At 33.7% G+C, this 17742-nt stretch overlaps 1 protein-coding gene across 3 annotated transcripts in view; it reads left to right on the forward strand.

The window, feature by feature from the left end:
- The window catches only part of HYCC1 (hyccin PI4KA lipid kinase complex subunit 1), a 182302-nt gene that overhangs the window by 54171 nt on the left and 110389 nt on the right, over positions 1-17742 (forward strand). For all 3 annotated transcript variants that reach the window (XR_012333916.1, XM_033862967.2, XM_019928606.3), the window contains exons 8-10: positions 1739-1855; positions 5064-5151; positions 5853-6012. Coding sequence is in view for 2 of the 3 variants with exons in the window: in XM_033862967.2 (XP_033718858.1) it covers positions 1739-1855; positions 5064-5151; positions 5853-6012 (365 nt within the window). In the remaining variant the exon portion in view is untranslated. The remainder of the gene's footprint in view (positions 1-1738; positions 1856-5063; positions 5152-5852; positions 6013-17742) is intronic.

Below are 17742 nucleotides of genomic sequence, written 5' to 3' on the forward strand. Positions count from 1 at the left end.
CCACCAAAAGTTTCGATTGTGCCATCTGAAGCTTATACAAACCCCTATAGGGCCAAGTTGCATAGTAGCATTATTGGAAGAGTACTGTATCAGGTTAAATTTTGGTTTGACTGTTTTAACAGAAATAATGGTAACTTAAATAAAGTGGTTATTTTTCTTTCACATAAAAGTCCAAGCTGATAGATGGTCTGAGGGCAGATTGGCTCTGTTTCTAAAGTATTCAGGCTCCTTCTTTCTTGGGATTCTACCATTCCTGGTGTTACTCTTGTCTGTATGGTGATGGATCACTACTATTACATCTGCCTTGTATCCTGAAAGCAGGGAGAAAGAGAGAGTAGAAGGCAAGCAGCTGCCTTTTAAGGGTACAGCCTAGAAGTCATACGACTTCAGTTAACAGACCACTGTCTAGAACTAGTCACATGGTCACACTTAGATGCAAGGAAGCCTAGGAAATATGGTCTCTAGCAGGTGGCCATAGTTCTAGTTAAAATTGGTTGGGAAGTGTGGAGGGGAGTGTGCCTTTATATATGTTATTAAAAGGAAGAAGGGAAAAATAGATCTCAGAGTAGCGATCTCTTGTCACAGGCAGTTTTATTGTCAGCCTCACCATAATCACATGGTTATACTTAATTTTATAGGGGGTGACTACTTCCTAAAGGTAAGAGGGATAGAGGTACTATTAATGGAAGACGTTGGGGGTGGGAGAGAGGACATGACAGACAAAACTGATACCTATATTGTATACCTAAAAATAAACATATCTGAAACTTAGCACCTTCCAAAACAGTATGTGTTACTTGTCCTAATTGATTTAGTGGCACTACCAGCCAGCCAGCTATCCAAACCCCCCAATAAATGTGGGGATAATTATACATTCCTCTTATTCTTTCCTTTTCACTCCCTAATGATAGTATGTTACTTTTTTTTTTTTTTTGGCTGCATTGGGTCTTCGTTGCTGCACGTGGGCTTTCTCTAGTTGTGGTGAGCGGGGGCTACACTTTGTTGCAGCGCGTGGGCTTCTCATTGCAGAGTACGGGCTCCAGGCGCGCGGGCTTCAGTGGTTGTGGCACGCGGGCTCAGTAGTTGTGGATCATGCGCTCTAGAGCGCAGGCTGAGTAGTTGTGGCGCATGGGCTTAGTTGCTCCGCAGCATGTGGGATCTTCCTGGACGAGGGATCGAACCCACATCCCCTGCATTGGCAGGCGGATTCTTAACCACTGCGCCACCAGGGAAGTCCCCTCTTATGGTATTTTAACATAAAAATTTTCAATCTATCTGAAATTTATTAAGATATACTGTATGAAGTTTGAGTCTAATTTTAGAATACTTTTTTGGAGCCTGCAGTTTGTGTCAAGAACTTTATTGGGAATAGAGGATCATACCACTGATCTATTCATGATGAATAGTGCTGAGCTTCATGTTTTATGGTTTTATGGTAACCAAAAATCATTAATAATTTGGTCAGTAATAATGATTGATCAAAATTAGTGAACCAACTCTGATAATCTGGTTCACTTACTTTATATTAACATACCCCCAGCTTTCTACATTTTTTCCCAGTCTAACTTACTCAGTAAAATGTTACAGACAAACGTTCTGTTTTGAAAGATTCTTTGTTTCATTGCTGTTTGGTTTGTTATGAGAGCATACCTCGTACATTGTTGGCTTATAAATGTTAAAAAATAAATTACCTTAATTTTTACTAATTTTACAAATATATTTATTTTGGTCTTTCTAGAATCTGTGTTTGTGGATATCCTCGACAACATGTAAGAAAATACAAAGGTATAAGTAGCAGGGTACCGGTTTCTTCAGGATTCATGGTGCAAATGTTAACAGGAATTTATTTTGCCTTGTAAGTTTATTTCATATACAAAGTTAATCTTTGATCTCTTTGGAAAATTATAGTCTGTTATTTTATTGTTGCTATATTATAATCTCAATAAACAATCAGCATATTTTTGTGAAAAAAATATGAATCAATATCTTGATAATAGTTTTATTATTTAAAACATATCTTTTAATATTCCAAAGAATTTGTAACCAACTAAAACACTTCATCGTCTTTCTTTAATTCAGGGACAGAATGAAAATTAGTGACACCTAAATACACTTACAGTTTCTTTCTTCATTACTCAATTTTTTTTTTGCTGTAATTTCCAAGTAGCATTTTTTCCCTAATGAATTTCTCTTTTCCATTTCCAGAAATTTTAATTCTTTTTTTTTTTTTTTTTTTTTTTTGCGGTATGCGGGCCTTTCACTGTTGTGGCCTCTCCAGTTGCAGAGCACAGTCATCCAGACGCGCAGGCTCAGCGGCTATGCCTTACGGGCCCAGCCGCTCCGCGGCATGTGGGATCTTCCGGGACCGGGGCACGAACCCGCGTCCGCTGCGTTGGCAGGCGGACTCCCAACCACTGCGCCACCAGGGAAGCCCCAGAAATTTTAATTCTTGAGAAACATCTTAGAGCCTCTTTCATCAAAGTTTATTATGAATTTGCTATTAATTTCTAATATTGATGCTCAGTCTTACTTGATACTTGAGATATTAGTATTTTTCTTTGCACTCTTTTACTACTTTGTACTTCTCTTACTACACATATCTTACTATACGTTATATTATATTCACTTGATAACCTTAATTTTCCCCGGTAGATTATAAGCTTCATAACTGAAGGCAGAATTTATGATCTTTGGGCCAAATCTGGCATGCTCCCTGGTTTTTAAAAAGTTTTATTGAAAAGCAGTGATATCTGTTTGTTTATGTATTGTCTATGGTTGCTTTTGTGCTACAGTGACAGAGTTGACTAGTTGCAGAGGAGACTGTATGGCCCACGAGCCCAAAATATTTACTATCTGGCTCTTTAAAAAAAAGTTTCTTGACCCCTGTGTTAGACCATTAGTATTGTCCCACAGCTGTTAGATGCTCTGATCTATTTTATTTTCTCTCCTTTTTGCTTTGTGTTTCTGTTTAAGTTCTGTTGATCTATCTTCATGTTCATTGATTCTTTCCTTGACTATGTTGAGTCTAATAATGAGCCCACTGAGGGGGTTCTTCATCTCTGTTACTGTGTTTATTTCTAGCCTTTTCATTTGGCTTTTTCTTATAGTTTCTATCTCTCTGCTAAACTACCCGTCAGTTCATACATGTTGTCCCTCTTTTCCACTAGAGCATTTAATATATTAATCTCAGTTATTTTAATTTCCCAGGTAAGTACAACATCTGAGTCATCTCTGAATTTGGTTTGGTTGGTTTTTGTCTCTTGATAGTGGGTTGTTTTCTTCTTGCTTTTTGTGTGCTTTGTAATATTTGATTGATCATTATTTTGTTCATGGGTAGGACAGTAAAGATTGAGATAAATATTATTTATGCCTGGAAATGGATATGCCTCTTTTCTAGGATGCTAGTAGAGTTTTTGTAGGCAGGAGTGAGCTGGGACTGGATTCGTTGCTGCTATGATTACCTATATTGCACCACCTACTCCAAATTCCTTTTATGTTACCTGCTACTTATTGCTGGAGGGTTTTTCCTCAATACTCTTGCTCCGTCCTTAGCTTTTAGCTTTCCGGGTGTGTCTGTACCTCAGAGAGGGTCTCTCTCCGTGTTCTTGCCCCTCCTCCAGCAGTAGAGTGCTGCTCCATGTTTCTAGATGTGTACTAGCCTGGTTGGGGGTGGGAGGGAGGAGAAGTGGTGTTTTCTGTTGTCCTCGTCTAGGTCTAGCCTCAGTTCTAAGCAGGCCCTATGTCCCTGCTTATCTGGGTGGGAGTTCCTCAGTGGTCCTGCCACTGGAGGACCAGTGGTAGGAGACCTCTGGCCTTCCTTCTTCTCAGCATAGGATGATTTCCTGATCCTCCCCTACATGCAGAGGCTTTTTTTCTTTTTCTCTCCCTCACAGCGAGAGTGAGTTGGTCTTCACCTCCGCCCTCGGGGTGAAAGGGTTTTTCTGCTCTTTCCCCAAAGGCTTTAAACTTTTGTTCCACTGAAAGTGTCTGGCTGGATCTGTCTGGTGTCTTTCCTGCTCTGGTGGCCACTCTTCTCCTTCAGGCCTGCACTACCAAGAGCAGCTTTCTCTGGTCCCCCGCCCTGTGCTTAGTTTTTCTTATGAGTGCCTAAAGGTGGTTTGTGGAGAAGAGCTTATGAGTGGGTGTGACGTCCCCTTGTATCTGCTTCCAGAGTTTTTGTACTGGCCCACACCTGGCTTTTAGAAATTTGTTGAAAAGTTTAGCTGAATTCTTTTTACCCACCTGCATTGTGGCCTCACTCTCTTCAGGGGCACCTGGCTGCCATTGGGTTTCGGGCTACTTGGTTGCCCTGTGACCTTAGCTCCTTGTTGGATTCATGAGAAGTTATGATTTTGTAGATTACCTGGCTTTATCTTGTTTTTAGGGTGAGAGCAATGCTGCTTCCATTTTTTAGGCCTCACTTGCATGCTTGATGTAATTCACACTTCTTTATTTTGTTGTCAGATGAGCAAGTGGTTATTTCTCTGTCCGTTCCATCATTTAGCCAATTTTTAGGAAGAGTTTGGCCATATCTTTGAAAACTAATATACACATGCACTTTTTTCCCAATATCTCTGATATTTGCAGCATATGTCACGTACACTTCTAAATGACTATGTGAATGCAAAGAAGTAACTACTTAGGATGCTGCAAGCCACAGTAGTTGTAGATTTTCGTTAAAAACCATGGGAGTTACAGAGTAGTTTGACCATACAGTGTTCTGAACATTATTCTAAGGTATATAATTTATTATGCTCTGACTTGTTTTGAAAGCATAAAGTGCTTTGAGATTGCCTAGCTTTTTGGCTATCTGTTCTATAAATAGACATGTTCTTTAGAGAAGAAATTACATCTGTAAAATTTTCTTTGCTATTAATAGGCTTTCAGATACAGTTGAAAGGAATTCAAAGATTTAGAAATATATATTTAATGAGGGTGGAATGCTAAGCAATGTGCTAATACGATCTATTATTTTCTTTATTAAAGATAAACAATTTCTCATTATATCTTGTTCAGTTATATAGAATTAATTTAAAGTAATTATACTTCATTTAATTTTATAGTTATAATGGAGAATGGGATCTAGCTCAAAAAGCATTGGATGATATTATATACAGAGCCCAGCTAGAATTATATCCAGAGCCATTGCTGGTAGGTGTCTCACTTATTTATGTAAATTTTGTAATTTAAAATTTCTCAATTTAGAACTATAAATTGAGAAGTAGCCATTTGTAGTGCATTAATACATTATCAGTACTCAGTGATTCATGTTCCTGTTATAGTGGAAAAATTTGTTACTCGAAAAAGGTATATATAATTTGAAAATTTCATTAGGCTAACGTCTTAGCCTGATATGAATAGTCATTTTCACTTCTAAGAATATTCTCATTAACATGCTCAAGCTGCATTTATTAATTAGCATTAGGCATTTGGAAATATAATTTAGTATTTTGGAATTTTAAATTTCATCACATATATTTTTAACCATGTTTCCTTCTGCGTTCTTACTCCTCATTTTAGAGGATCTTATGAAAGATCTTGAAGGAATTATTCTTTTTAAAAATCTGTTAAAATTTAGCATCTTGGGATAAACAACATGGTCCTAATGTCTTACACAGGGAACTATACTCAATATCCTGGGATAAACCATAATGGAAGAGACTATAAATAAAGAATGTATCTGTCTGTGGATAACTGAGCGAGTTTGCTGCACAGCAGAGGTTGACACAACATTGTCAATCAGCTCTACTTCAATAAACAAATTGAAAAAAGAATTTAACATCTTGTTTTATCTAAGGGTATAATAATACATCTGTTTAATGCCAATCTTGAACTATATTTTTCCTTTTTAGGTTGCCAATGCAATACAGGCTTCATTGCCTCATGGTGCCATGAAATCTAGTAAGGAGGGTACAAGGTGTATTCAAGTTGAAATCACACCAACTTCCTCTAGAATATCGAGAAATGCAGTAACCAGCATGTCAATAAGAGGTCATAGGTGGAAAAGACATGGTAAGAAATAAAACACTCCTCAAATTAGAGGATTGTTATTGCTGTCCCCTTCTTCTCTGTACTTAAGGTGCTGTAACTTCTAAATTTGGTAAATAATATCATAGTGGCATGGAATAAAGAGCTGTTGGATCACCTTTAACTTTTCATTTCTTATCCATGAATGATGGCAGGCAATAAGAACACAGAGCCCCTTGTGTTACATATACGGATGAAAATTTATTTAAACATTGTATTGGCTCTTAAATTTTATTTCAACACAGTAGGAGAGTAGGAAATGCATTTTTCAATTATTAATACATTTTGGGTTTCTATTCACAACTATTTGCAAATATTCCTTAATGTTTCTGATTTTTCAACTTTTTAGCAGGTAAACTTGCATATTGAAATGGAACAACCAATAGGGACTTTAACATTTTCTTCTGGACATCTTGGTAAAGAATCCCATGGTATTGATACAACTCTAGGCATTTCTATTTTCTAGAAGTTAATTTTCTTGTAAGATTGTTTGTTTTAGTATCCCTTTTTGACTGCTTCATTTTATTATTTAAAAATTCTACTGGAAGTGAATTTTATTTACCATGGCCTTCTTAATGCTTTCCATCTCTCTCCGTTCTCTTATAACTTATTATTTTTTATTTAATTTCTTATTCTTTTTATAACTCGCCTCCTACCTAGAAGTTGTTGTAGTGGGCAAGAATCAGTGTAAGGAGATTACTATCACTTTCCTAGACGTTAACCATAGAATGGGAAGCAAAAAGCCATTTCTTTGCTCCAAGCAAACATATATATTGGAGTAAAACAAAATCGATTGTCTGTTTTCTCCTTGCTACAAACTGCAATGAAAATGGTAGCTCCTTATGGTATATTTGATAGTTCCAGTTGTCTCTATGATATCTATAGTGAAAATGCAAAAGTGAGAAGAGTGAGATTATTCACTACGAAATAGAAAGTTGATGATGAGAACAGCTGCCATTGTTTCTACTCAGGGAATCTAGGAGACAGTATGTCCAAAAAAAAATGATGATGAAATTTTCCAGCTTAACCAATGATCATTTTCAATCTTTTCCTTTTTTAAAGTAATGTGACCAATTCTCGAAAGTCCTTTAGGAAGGCACAAAAGAGGTGGTAAATATTTGCCATTATCAAGGCAAATTATGCTACTGTTTAAGACATATAGTCAGCGTCTAAACATACATCAGTTTCTTCAGTGAAAATTATGCTACAGTTTGGGACTAGATTACAGGTAGAAAGTCATTTAATTAGATATCACCATGTTCCCCTAGAGATCCGTTTTCTGTTTAAGCATTAGCAAGTGAAAATATACACAGAGGCAATGACCCAGATCGTATGCGTCTGTTGTGGCCATAATTGCTCCAAAATTACCACTACAGGAAATGCAAGAATGAATTTTAATTCCTTTTTCACTTACCCTTCTTTCTATTTAGGTGGACATATTGGGAACTAGGGGAAAAATATAGGTCCTGCAGTTAAAAATGTGAAATATTGAAGTTTAATTGTATTTGCACATATGTATGTGTGAAAGAAGATTTGTGTATGTGTCCATAAGTGCATTTAATGGAATAAGATGTGTACTGTGCAATAAAATAGAAATAATTTTCCAGAAATATTGTATAGCAGTAAATTACCAAAACAAGAAAAGACTACTTCAATATATTGTATATACTAGATTCTTACATATCTTCCAGATTTTATATTGGCTACCACTTGAAGGGTTGGCACAGTGTCTTAAGGCTACAGCCTTAACCTTACTTGTCACCTGTCTCCCTACACTTATTCAATCTTAACAACTCTTAACACTTGGGCAACTCCTGTTTATGATAAAAAAAAAGTCAAGGATGAGGATTTAAAGAGAACGAACTGTGAAAAGCAAGTCAGGCGCATGTAGAATGTAGCTAAGTCTTGTTTACCACTCTTCTGCAGTGTGAATTCTCTTTATCCAGTGGACTCTAAAATATTCCTAGTCCAGGGTCCTTATTTATCTCTACAGGTAGGTTGCATTCTCCCTTTTTAGAGTAGTCTTGGCTTTCCTTCCTAGAGCAGTATTTTTCATTGTTACCCTGTGTTGCTGAATTGAAAGCTTTTCTGTTTTTCATCTCCATGGTCCTGATTCCTATTTGAACACCTTATCATTGTCCTGGGCTCTAGCTGACACTGGCTTCTTGTGGGGAAGATAGGTATCTTTACTATAGTTTTTAAATATATAGATCATTCTCAAGTTGTAAATGGATTTTTAAATTATATTTGTTTATATAAATTATGTTTATTATATTACATTCACATGTGAATTATATATATATATTATAACAATTTTATTTATGCATTAATTTTTGCAGAAACTATGTTAAAGGGCATGTGGATTCCAGGGTGATCCACAAAAACCTTATCATCTTATAATGTTTCTGAAGCACAGCACTGTAGCATGTAAGCTTAGTTTATGACTGTGTGAAAACACATTTAGAGTTTCTTTGTTTCATGGAATGCTAAATGTGTTTCGTGTTCCACCTCTATCCCTACCATTCCCTTTCCACACCAACCCTCCCAGGAGGAGGGATTTCTTCCCAGACCCTGAACTGTATCATATGGTAGGAATATGGAATATGCAACTTTAAGGCAGTGATGATGAGGGTTGGGGAAGGAGAAGGGACAAGAAACATGAACTTTAAGGAATACTCTTTTTTTTTCTACTCCTTGTCTTTTTCCTTGTTATTGCTAGTGCTGGGAAAGAAGAAAGCAATTGGCCCTTTTTTTTTTTCTTTTCTTGGATCTCTTCCCTTTTTCTTCTCTTTTTCTTTTATTTGTGTCTTTTTAAAAAATTGAGATATAATTGACATATAACGTTAGTTTCAGGTCTACAACATAATGATTCAATATATGGATATATTGTGAAATGTGATCACAATAAGTCTAGTTAACATGCATTTCCACACATAGTTACCCTTTTTTCCCCTCATGATGAAAACTTGTAAGATCTTCTCTCTAAGCAACTTTCAAATACACCATACAGTCGTCTTATTAACTATAGTCACCATGCTGTACATTACATCCCCAAGACTTATGTTTTTATAACTGGAAGTTTGTACCTGTTAATCACTTTCACCCATTTCACCCACTCCCACTTCCCACCTCTGATCTCTGTATCTAGGAGTTTTTTTAGATTCCACATATAAGGAATCTCATATGGTATTTGTCTTTCTCTGTCTGACTTATTTCTTAGCATAATGCCCTCAAGGTCCATCCATGTTGCTACAAGTGACAGGAGTTCCTTCTTTTATGGATAAATAATATTCCATTGTATATATACCACATTTTCCTTGTTCATTCATTTGTCGATGGACATTTAGGTTGCTTCCATATTTATGTCTTTATTTATTGCCTCTCTCCTTTTTTCTCCATTTTCCATCCTAGCTGGGGAGAAGAGGGGCAGGAGTAAATGAGGTTGTCCCACAGAAGCAGCCAAGCAGAACTTTCTTTTTTTCTTTCCATCTCCCTTTTTCATTAAGGAATGTAGATAATTAAGCCATTAGTGTGTTTGCACATCTGAGTCACCAGAAATTGCACACGCAAACAAATACATTAAATTGGAGCAGTTAATCACATGTATTCTTTTTATTATTTGTAACAGAAAAAATCTCTTTGTCTTTACAGCCAAAACCAATTCATGGTTTAGTCTTTCGAAAATTAATTTGGAACAATTTTAATCATTTGCATTCAAAAATTTTTTTCTGAGCTCTTTTAGAATGTATCAATATTTCAGGATTCTCTGAAGCTTCACAGATCTGCCATTCTTTTCTTAAAGTTAAGAATTTATCTATAGTTTATATTTTAATGGAAAATGTCCTTTTGGAAGGTAAAAAATTACTTTAGCTTTAGCATTTCCACACATTTCAGAACATATATCCCTTGCCATCATCTTATTATTGTTAAATAACAACCCAAATTTCTAGAATTATATTTTGGACGGTTCAATTTTTAAATTATTATTATTAATAGACTTTATTTTTAAGAGCAGTTTTAGGCTCACAACAAAATTGAGTGGAAAGTACAGAGTTCCCATATACCCTCTGACCACTGCCCTCTGTCAGCATGCTTTATCCGCCCTGACTATCAACATCCCAAGCCAGGGAGATGTCGCAAGGCCCTGTAATTTTAATTCTGATCAGACAGTGACTAAATAGGGTGATTTTTAAAGAAAGGCTGGTTTCAGCTGAAGTATTGTTTTGGAGAGACATGTTTGAGAACTAGTGTGTTTGCCTGATTTTCCCCACTTTTCACTTAATTATTTTAATATTGTACTGGCATGGCTTAACTTAATGTTGTGTTTTCAGACTTTTTAAACTTTGTGTATAAATTTTTGAGAAAGGTTTAATGAATTCATAATTCCATGTCAATACATATGTTTGGAAAGTAAAATTACAATGTAGAGTTGCTGCTTTTGACTTTCAAGGGTCATATTTTCAGAATTAGTAGCTTTATATATATTTATATAGATTTGTTTATATAGATTTGTTAATTATTTTAAGCATATTGTGTTTCACTTAGTGTGTATTTTTTAAATCTAGATTTTTGAGCCACCTACAGATTGAGGGCTATTTAGAAGTCATAATTTGAAAGTAAAATGCAATTAGAGAAAGATAATAATTGAATAAAGATTTTAAAAATCATTAAGTAAGGTAAGAGAAGAATGTGAGTAGATTATGACCGTCACAAGAATCAAAATGAAAATTCCAATAAGAAAAATAAGATAAAACGTGAAATAATCAATTTTTTAAATTAATAATAAAAATGCAGTTTTATTTTCTTAAATATTTATTACGTTTAAAAAATAAACAGAACTAAAAGGAAAACAGAAGGTATTTCTTTATAATTATGCTTCTGTTCTATAGATATATTCTGTTCTATATATATTCTTAAATGTTGCTTCTAAAGCTATTTTCATTATCTACCATTTCAGCTATGAGAGCCCTTTTTCTTAAATCCCTGAATGATTCTCTACAAGATTCTATTATACAATCTATACTTATTTATTTCCTTGTACTTTTCCATTCCTTCTCCTCTCCCAGAGCAAATTTAATTGCTATTTTTTTTCTTTGTCTCTTTCCTCACCACCGCCACCATTATGACTCACTCTTCCACTTTTTAAAAAATTATCTATACTTGTAACAATGTAACAACTTTCCTCCTTTCTTTTAAAATGGTTGTTGAAATACCCATTCCATGAAAGTCCTCTAATTAAGTTATTGTTGCAAATAATGAGTGCTTATAATTTTTGCCAACTAGTTATCTGATAAAAGTCTTATCTAGTGAAATCCTAATTCTTTATTACTGCCCACCTTTTTTCCACTTGTGTATTTGTGAGATAATGAGACAAGTCAGTGAAAAGCATTTTGGTATGCTTTAAAGCACTCTGTAAAGGCTGACTTTTATTAATTTAAAACTATTTACTTTGTTTTATTAACTACTCAATAATTGTATTCTTGATAAGCTTTTTTTAGCCAGCTTGCTATTCAGATCATCCTGTGATTGATCAACCCTTTCATTGGCTTTCCTCAATTTGAGACAAACATGTTTAGTTGGAGTGTTATATCAAACAAAAAAGTATACATATGTGATATAATAGTAATGATCAGTTTAATGATTTTTTTGTAATTTCTAAAGCCCTGAGGTATAGTACTTTATTATCTGACATGTATAACACCATTACAGTCAGGATTTTTTAGAAAGTTGTTTTAATACTTGTTGTCTCAATCCCAAATTGACAGGTAAATAGAATAGATTGAACTTATATTCTCATTTATGTACGGTTACAACTGTTTGCAACAGGTAGGTGTAACAATAAAAGCAATATTTGTAATCTAGATTCTTTGAATTTTGCCCTGCTTTTGGTCCTGGAATATGTTAAATGGTTTATTTTTATAATATTGCATATCATTATTTTGACTTAGGAGATCCAAGAGTACAGAGTTTTAAGCAGTGAAAAAGAATGGAAAATAAGTACTATATATATTGTTAAGTCTTCTAACTTAGTACTACCAAATCAGTACCCTGAGAATTTTAGAGTATTTAATTAATTATATGGAATGTTTAAGTGAAAAATGAAACAAAATATAGTTTACATAGAGTGAATCTAAAGAAAGTGAAGTTTCATGTTGTTACAGCTGTTTGTTGCATTTTCAGCATTAAGTTCCTATTTAAAGGATGCCAAGGTAGTTAAATAAATTTAAACGATTATAATAAAATTCAAAGATACCTGTGATTATATTTTTAAAAAATGACAAAAAATGTGACTTGTTTCAGTTTGCCCAGTGATCTAGGACTAACTTATTAGATGAGATAAGAAATGGAACAATAAAAAGATGCAATTCATGTTGGAAAATAGTTTACTTAAAACTGATTATTTAAAAAAATGGATATTGATTTAGAAAATGTTAATAATTTCTATCATATAATATATTGATAAATAGAACATTAATAACTTTCTAACTGTTGAGCAAATTGGAATAATTATAAGAGGTATATTTTAGTTAAATATTAAAAAAAGATTATTTGTAAAAATTTCAAAACATTTAAGCTAGTCTTTCTAGATACTGCAGAAGGTAAATGCCATAAATCTTGACACGGAACATTTATTTTGTTAATCAGATTTCATGACTTTATAAGTAAAGCATTTGAGGAAAAACAAAATTGCTGGTAGTTATAAAAGCATTTTGAAAAATGAAGAAATGGTAATTTTAAACTCAAAAGTAGCAAACTTTAAAGAATTGGCTATTGGAATTCTACATGTACAATTAGAAATTTATAATGCTTATGTTTTTATTTTAAAAGTTGTTTAAACTTTTTAAAGAAATTTAGAAAAAATCATTTTGAGAAGCTCCATTATTTTTAGATTCTAAAATGCTGTTAGAGGAACAAATTTTCTTTTCCCAATATAGATGATAAAAAAACATTAGAACCAAAAATAAGCATTTCCTTCTGACCAAACTTAGCATTGCATGAATTTTAACTGACACTTTTGATATTGACCTTTTACTCATGGAAGACAAAGTAATATATTAGAAAATATTGGGTGACACAAAGAAAAAGGACATATTGACCAGAGAGCTAAAATACAATTGACACATGTGAACATAAGGCTTAAAGAGGAAGACAGTAGTCTTAAGAATTCTGGCCAACTTTAGAAGCAAACAAAAAATCTTAGTTTATTTCTAGATAAAATAAAATAATTTTCTTTACAGAGAAGCAAGATAGTTAAAATTATTCGTTTTATGAGGCAAAAACGGTTGTTTGTAAATGACTGTGTTCTACATTTTTTTTTTTTTTTTTACTAAGGGTGCCTTATATAATTCTGGCTGTAGTTAAGGAACTTATTATTTATTGTTATTTATTATTGAGCTTTACCCTTCCCCCAACCTTTTAAGGAGCATTTGTTGTACAATGCACACGGAGGAAGAAATAAGCTTTTATAGATAGTTTTTTAGTAGATGTTGCTTACCAGTTTTTGGACTCTCTGGTCATGAGGATCTTTAATCATGGAGGATTCACCTGATCCAGCAGCAGTGTTGGCAGTTCTCAAAGAGATTTTTTTTTATACTTGAGATTAATAAAGATGAAAAGTTATTGCAAGTAATTGAATTTACCTCGATAAGGGGCATTGTGTCATTTAGTATATACACAAGTTAAAGACTTGCCTGTTCTTACTTAAGGAATCTGGTAATATTTCCTAACCAGTGTGTCCGTAAATAAATTGTTCTTGTCCAGACTGTGTTTTTTCTTTGTGACCCAGGCTGCTCTTTTCTTACCTGGAAATTCTGCTTCTGGCTTCAGGATTAATATTACTAAATCTTAGTAATTCATGTTCTTGCTCAGAGTGCAGCCCCTTAACTGCCAGGACCTTATTCTGTGTTTCTATGGCAGCTTTACTTCACTCTAATCTGCCTTGCAAATTACTGGCCCAGGCTGTGGACTGTTACAGTGCTGTTCTTTCTAACCCAGGACATACTTCGTGCTCAATATTTTGTGTTATACAGATATGACTTCTGTTGATAAAGAATGCTAATAAAGTACCCAAATAATTTATCTGTGTACTTGTCAATGGCTGCCCATTGCAATCAGAACAAAGTCTGAGCTCTGTACTATGGCATAGGTGGCCCTGGTGATGTCTTACCTACCACTGTGACTTCATTTGAAGACCACTCTCATCTTTCCTTCTAACCCTTCAACGTTCTAAGCCATTTCTGCCTTAGGGTCTTTGTACTAGGAATTGGGGATATTTGAGCTGAGATTTGAATTATTAATAAGTGCCAGCTTGAACTCTCTTCCTCCACATTGTTGTGTAGCCAGTGCTTTTTCATCATTCAGATCTCAGTTCAAATATCCTTTCCTCAAAGAGGTCTTCCCAGACCACCCATTGAAAGTAGACTTTCTCCCCACTACCCTGCTTACTCTTTCCCATTATTCTTTTCTTCATTGCATTTTCCACTATCTAAAATTTCCTTGTTTACTTAATTCCCATACTACAATGTAAGTTCTGTGAGGGCAGTGTCTTTGTCTGTCTGGTTGGCCATTGTATCCCCAGAGTCTAAAACAATGTCTAGCACGTAATAGGTGCTCAAGAAATAGTTGAATGCATGAATAAGTGAATAAATGATAAATTTATAATATAGACTGAGCAATTTGCTTCTTTTTTCCTTATTTTATTGAAAAACAGTGCAACAACATGATAGTAAACTGGGTAGAGGAATATTCACTTATAATCCCGGTACTTAAACAATTACCATTTTACAGTTTTTTTTCCATACGTATATGTATTTTTCATAGTTACGCTCTAATTAATTTTTTTTTACATACTGTGCTTTTGTTGAGTTAACACTGTCAAACATTTTCCCAAGTTCTTCTAGTAAGTCCCATTATTTTAATGGCTACATAACACCACATTGAATTTATATTCCAGCATTTACTTAACCATTTCCTTAATATGCTAAATAATTTGTTTCTAACTTTTTGCTATTATGGATAACACTGCAATGAATAGCTTAATGAATATAGGAAACATTTGTCTTCCGTTGAATAGAATGAATTGTAAACATCAAACTGGGTAATATGAAATTGTTCAGGTATTTTATGACATTTAAAATATATCTTATAAATTGTAAAGGAATACGTATGACTTTCTTCTGGGGTCTACTCTAAAATACTTTTCATAATTAATGTCAAAATTGTATGATACAGATTAATTTTTTTTAATGTCAGCTTATTTTATTGATTTTGCAAATGAATTTGCAAGTGTCTTAGGTCATAACCAGGTTCCTTTCTTTTTTTGTTGTTTTTTTGGATTCACCTTGATTGTCTTTTTTTTTTTTTCCAGATTCCTTTAGACTTATGAATCAGTCTGAGTACAGAGTTGTGTAAATTCTGTGAATAATAAATTGCTCCTTTATTTAAATTGTCACTTTTAGTAAGTAGGGCAGCTGTGAAAAAATAGAAGCTAAAGCTAGGATAAAGAGTTTCATGAGTGACATAATGGAATAGATATTTGGGATTATAAAGTTACATATGAGAGAAATCACAACTTTTCATGATCAGTTTTAATGATATTTGCAATTTGTTTCACCTTTTTTTTTTTTTTTCTCCCTCAAAGCCAGAAGAAATTTTGTAGGGAGAAATGATTTGAGTGGCTTTGAGAACCAGTTTGGAAATGTCTATTAAAAGTATTCTTTAACTCTCCTCATATCTGTACATGGAGAGAATATTATGTATTTATAGAGGTTATACAAATAAAATATTCTGAGAAGTTTCTCTTTGGATCTTTTTTGAACTTTTCAAATTATTTGAAGTCAAATGTAAGTTCTGTTTTTTTATAGGTATAGAACAATCATGACACATTTTGCATAAAATTTTAAGTTCTGGGCTTTTAAGCAGATTCTATTTTCTTATGCATTTATATTCCCTTAAAACATCTCCTTTATGGTCTTTTTAAAGAAAGAATAACTTTCTCTTCTTATCCTCTGGATAACATAATAAAAGAACTATAGATTTAAAAATAAAAAGTCTTTCTGATGTTAATAAGCATTTTACTAAACGTACATTTAGAGGTAGCTACTACACTTTTCTAAAACAAAAATCCTTTGCTTTTCTTTGCCATCTAAAAATTCTTTTTATTTTGGCCACGCAACCCGTCATGTAGGATCTTAGTTTCCCGACCAGGGGTTGAACCTGCACCCCCTGCACTGAAAGTGCAGAGTTTTAACCACTCGACCACCAGGGAAGTCCCTAAAAATTCTTTTATGCTATACATTATTTTTTCATTTTGTCAAGTCAAGTAACACATTCCCAGCTTACCTTTCTCATTCCTTCTTTATGGTCTTTCAACTTTATTTATTTTAATAATTTCACCTCATAACTGGAGATTCGTTCAATTTATCAAACAAATGTTTATCAGGCACGTACTTAATGCAATCTACTTTCCTAGGAACTAGGTATATAGCAGTAACCAGATAAAAATCCCTGGCCTCATGGAACTTACATCTGGTAGACAAGATAAATAATTGTAGGTTAGAAAGTAATGAAGTGCTAAGAAGAAAAAGAAACAAAGTAGGGAAGAGGGCATATGATATATGGGGAATATTGAAACTTGATGGGATGATCAGGGAAGACTTCACTGAGAAGGTTTTGAGAAAAGACCTGAAGGAAGTAAGGAGGTGAGCCACGTAGCTATGTGGGGAAGGGCATTCCAGGCCTAGAGAATAGTAAGACCAATAAGAAGTTGTGTGTAGGGGGATTGGGTCACAGAATTATATAGGGGAAGAAGTTGGAGAAATAATAGGGAGCAAGATAACATAACAGATGTTTGCTATGTAATTATCTTTCTTTATCCTGTAATTTTCCTGAGAATTATATTTCTTTTCTTTCTAGCTCTGTGCAGAATTACATGTTTTTCTTTCTATGAATTTACTTTAATAAGCAGTTTAAAAGTTTTGTGATTTTTACCATTTTTGAGTGATAACATACATAAATGAATTAAAGATTTTTGCTTGTGGAAAACATATCTTGTTTTTCCACATGCCAGTTAATTTCATGATTAAAAAAAATTAATGTTATTTTTTCTTGGGTTGCAGATCTTTACCATTATCCCAGTGAATGTGATTAGCAATCCAATTGCCTATTGCTATTTTATATAATATTCTTGTCATTTTCTAGTTTTTCCTGCAAAATTCTAAATTTTCACGTTGCAGCACCATTTTAATTTTCATTGACATCTTTTAAAAAATAAACCCAATTAAAAAAATAAATTAACCTTGAGAGTTATGACTTAGGTTTTCTTAGAGATTTATTTGCTCTTGCTCTGTGTTCAGCCAGGTAATTTATTTGCTTTCTATGAAAATGGCCAGGAATCTAAGCAAGTAAGTTAAATGTAATGGAAAAATCTCTATCAGAGAATATTTAACTCAAATTGACTTTAATGAATTGAAGAGTTAGAATTTATAGTATGTTATACTGTTTAGATCCCCCATACAAGAGTTGTTTTAACTCTTTCTGAACTTCAGTTTCCTTGTCTGTAAATGGGAGTCAAATTGCCTGCTTCAGAGGTGCACCAACACATTATTCTAAGAATATAATTGAATAATATATGTGAACACTCTCAAGAAAACTATTTAGTGCCAATCAATGTAGTAGATTGTTTTCTATTCTGTTAGGCTACTTATGCTTATCTTT

The sequence above is a fragment of the Tursiops truncatus genome, chromosome 9, assembly GCF_011762595.2.
Source record: "Tursiops truncatus isolate mTurTru1 chromosome 9, mTurTru1.mat.Y, whole genome shotgun sequence".
Taxonomy (NCBI): Eukaryota; Metazoa; Chordata; class Mammalia; order Artiodactyla; family Delphinidae; genus Tursiops; species Tursiops truncatus.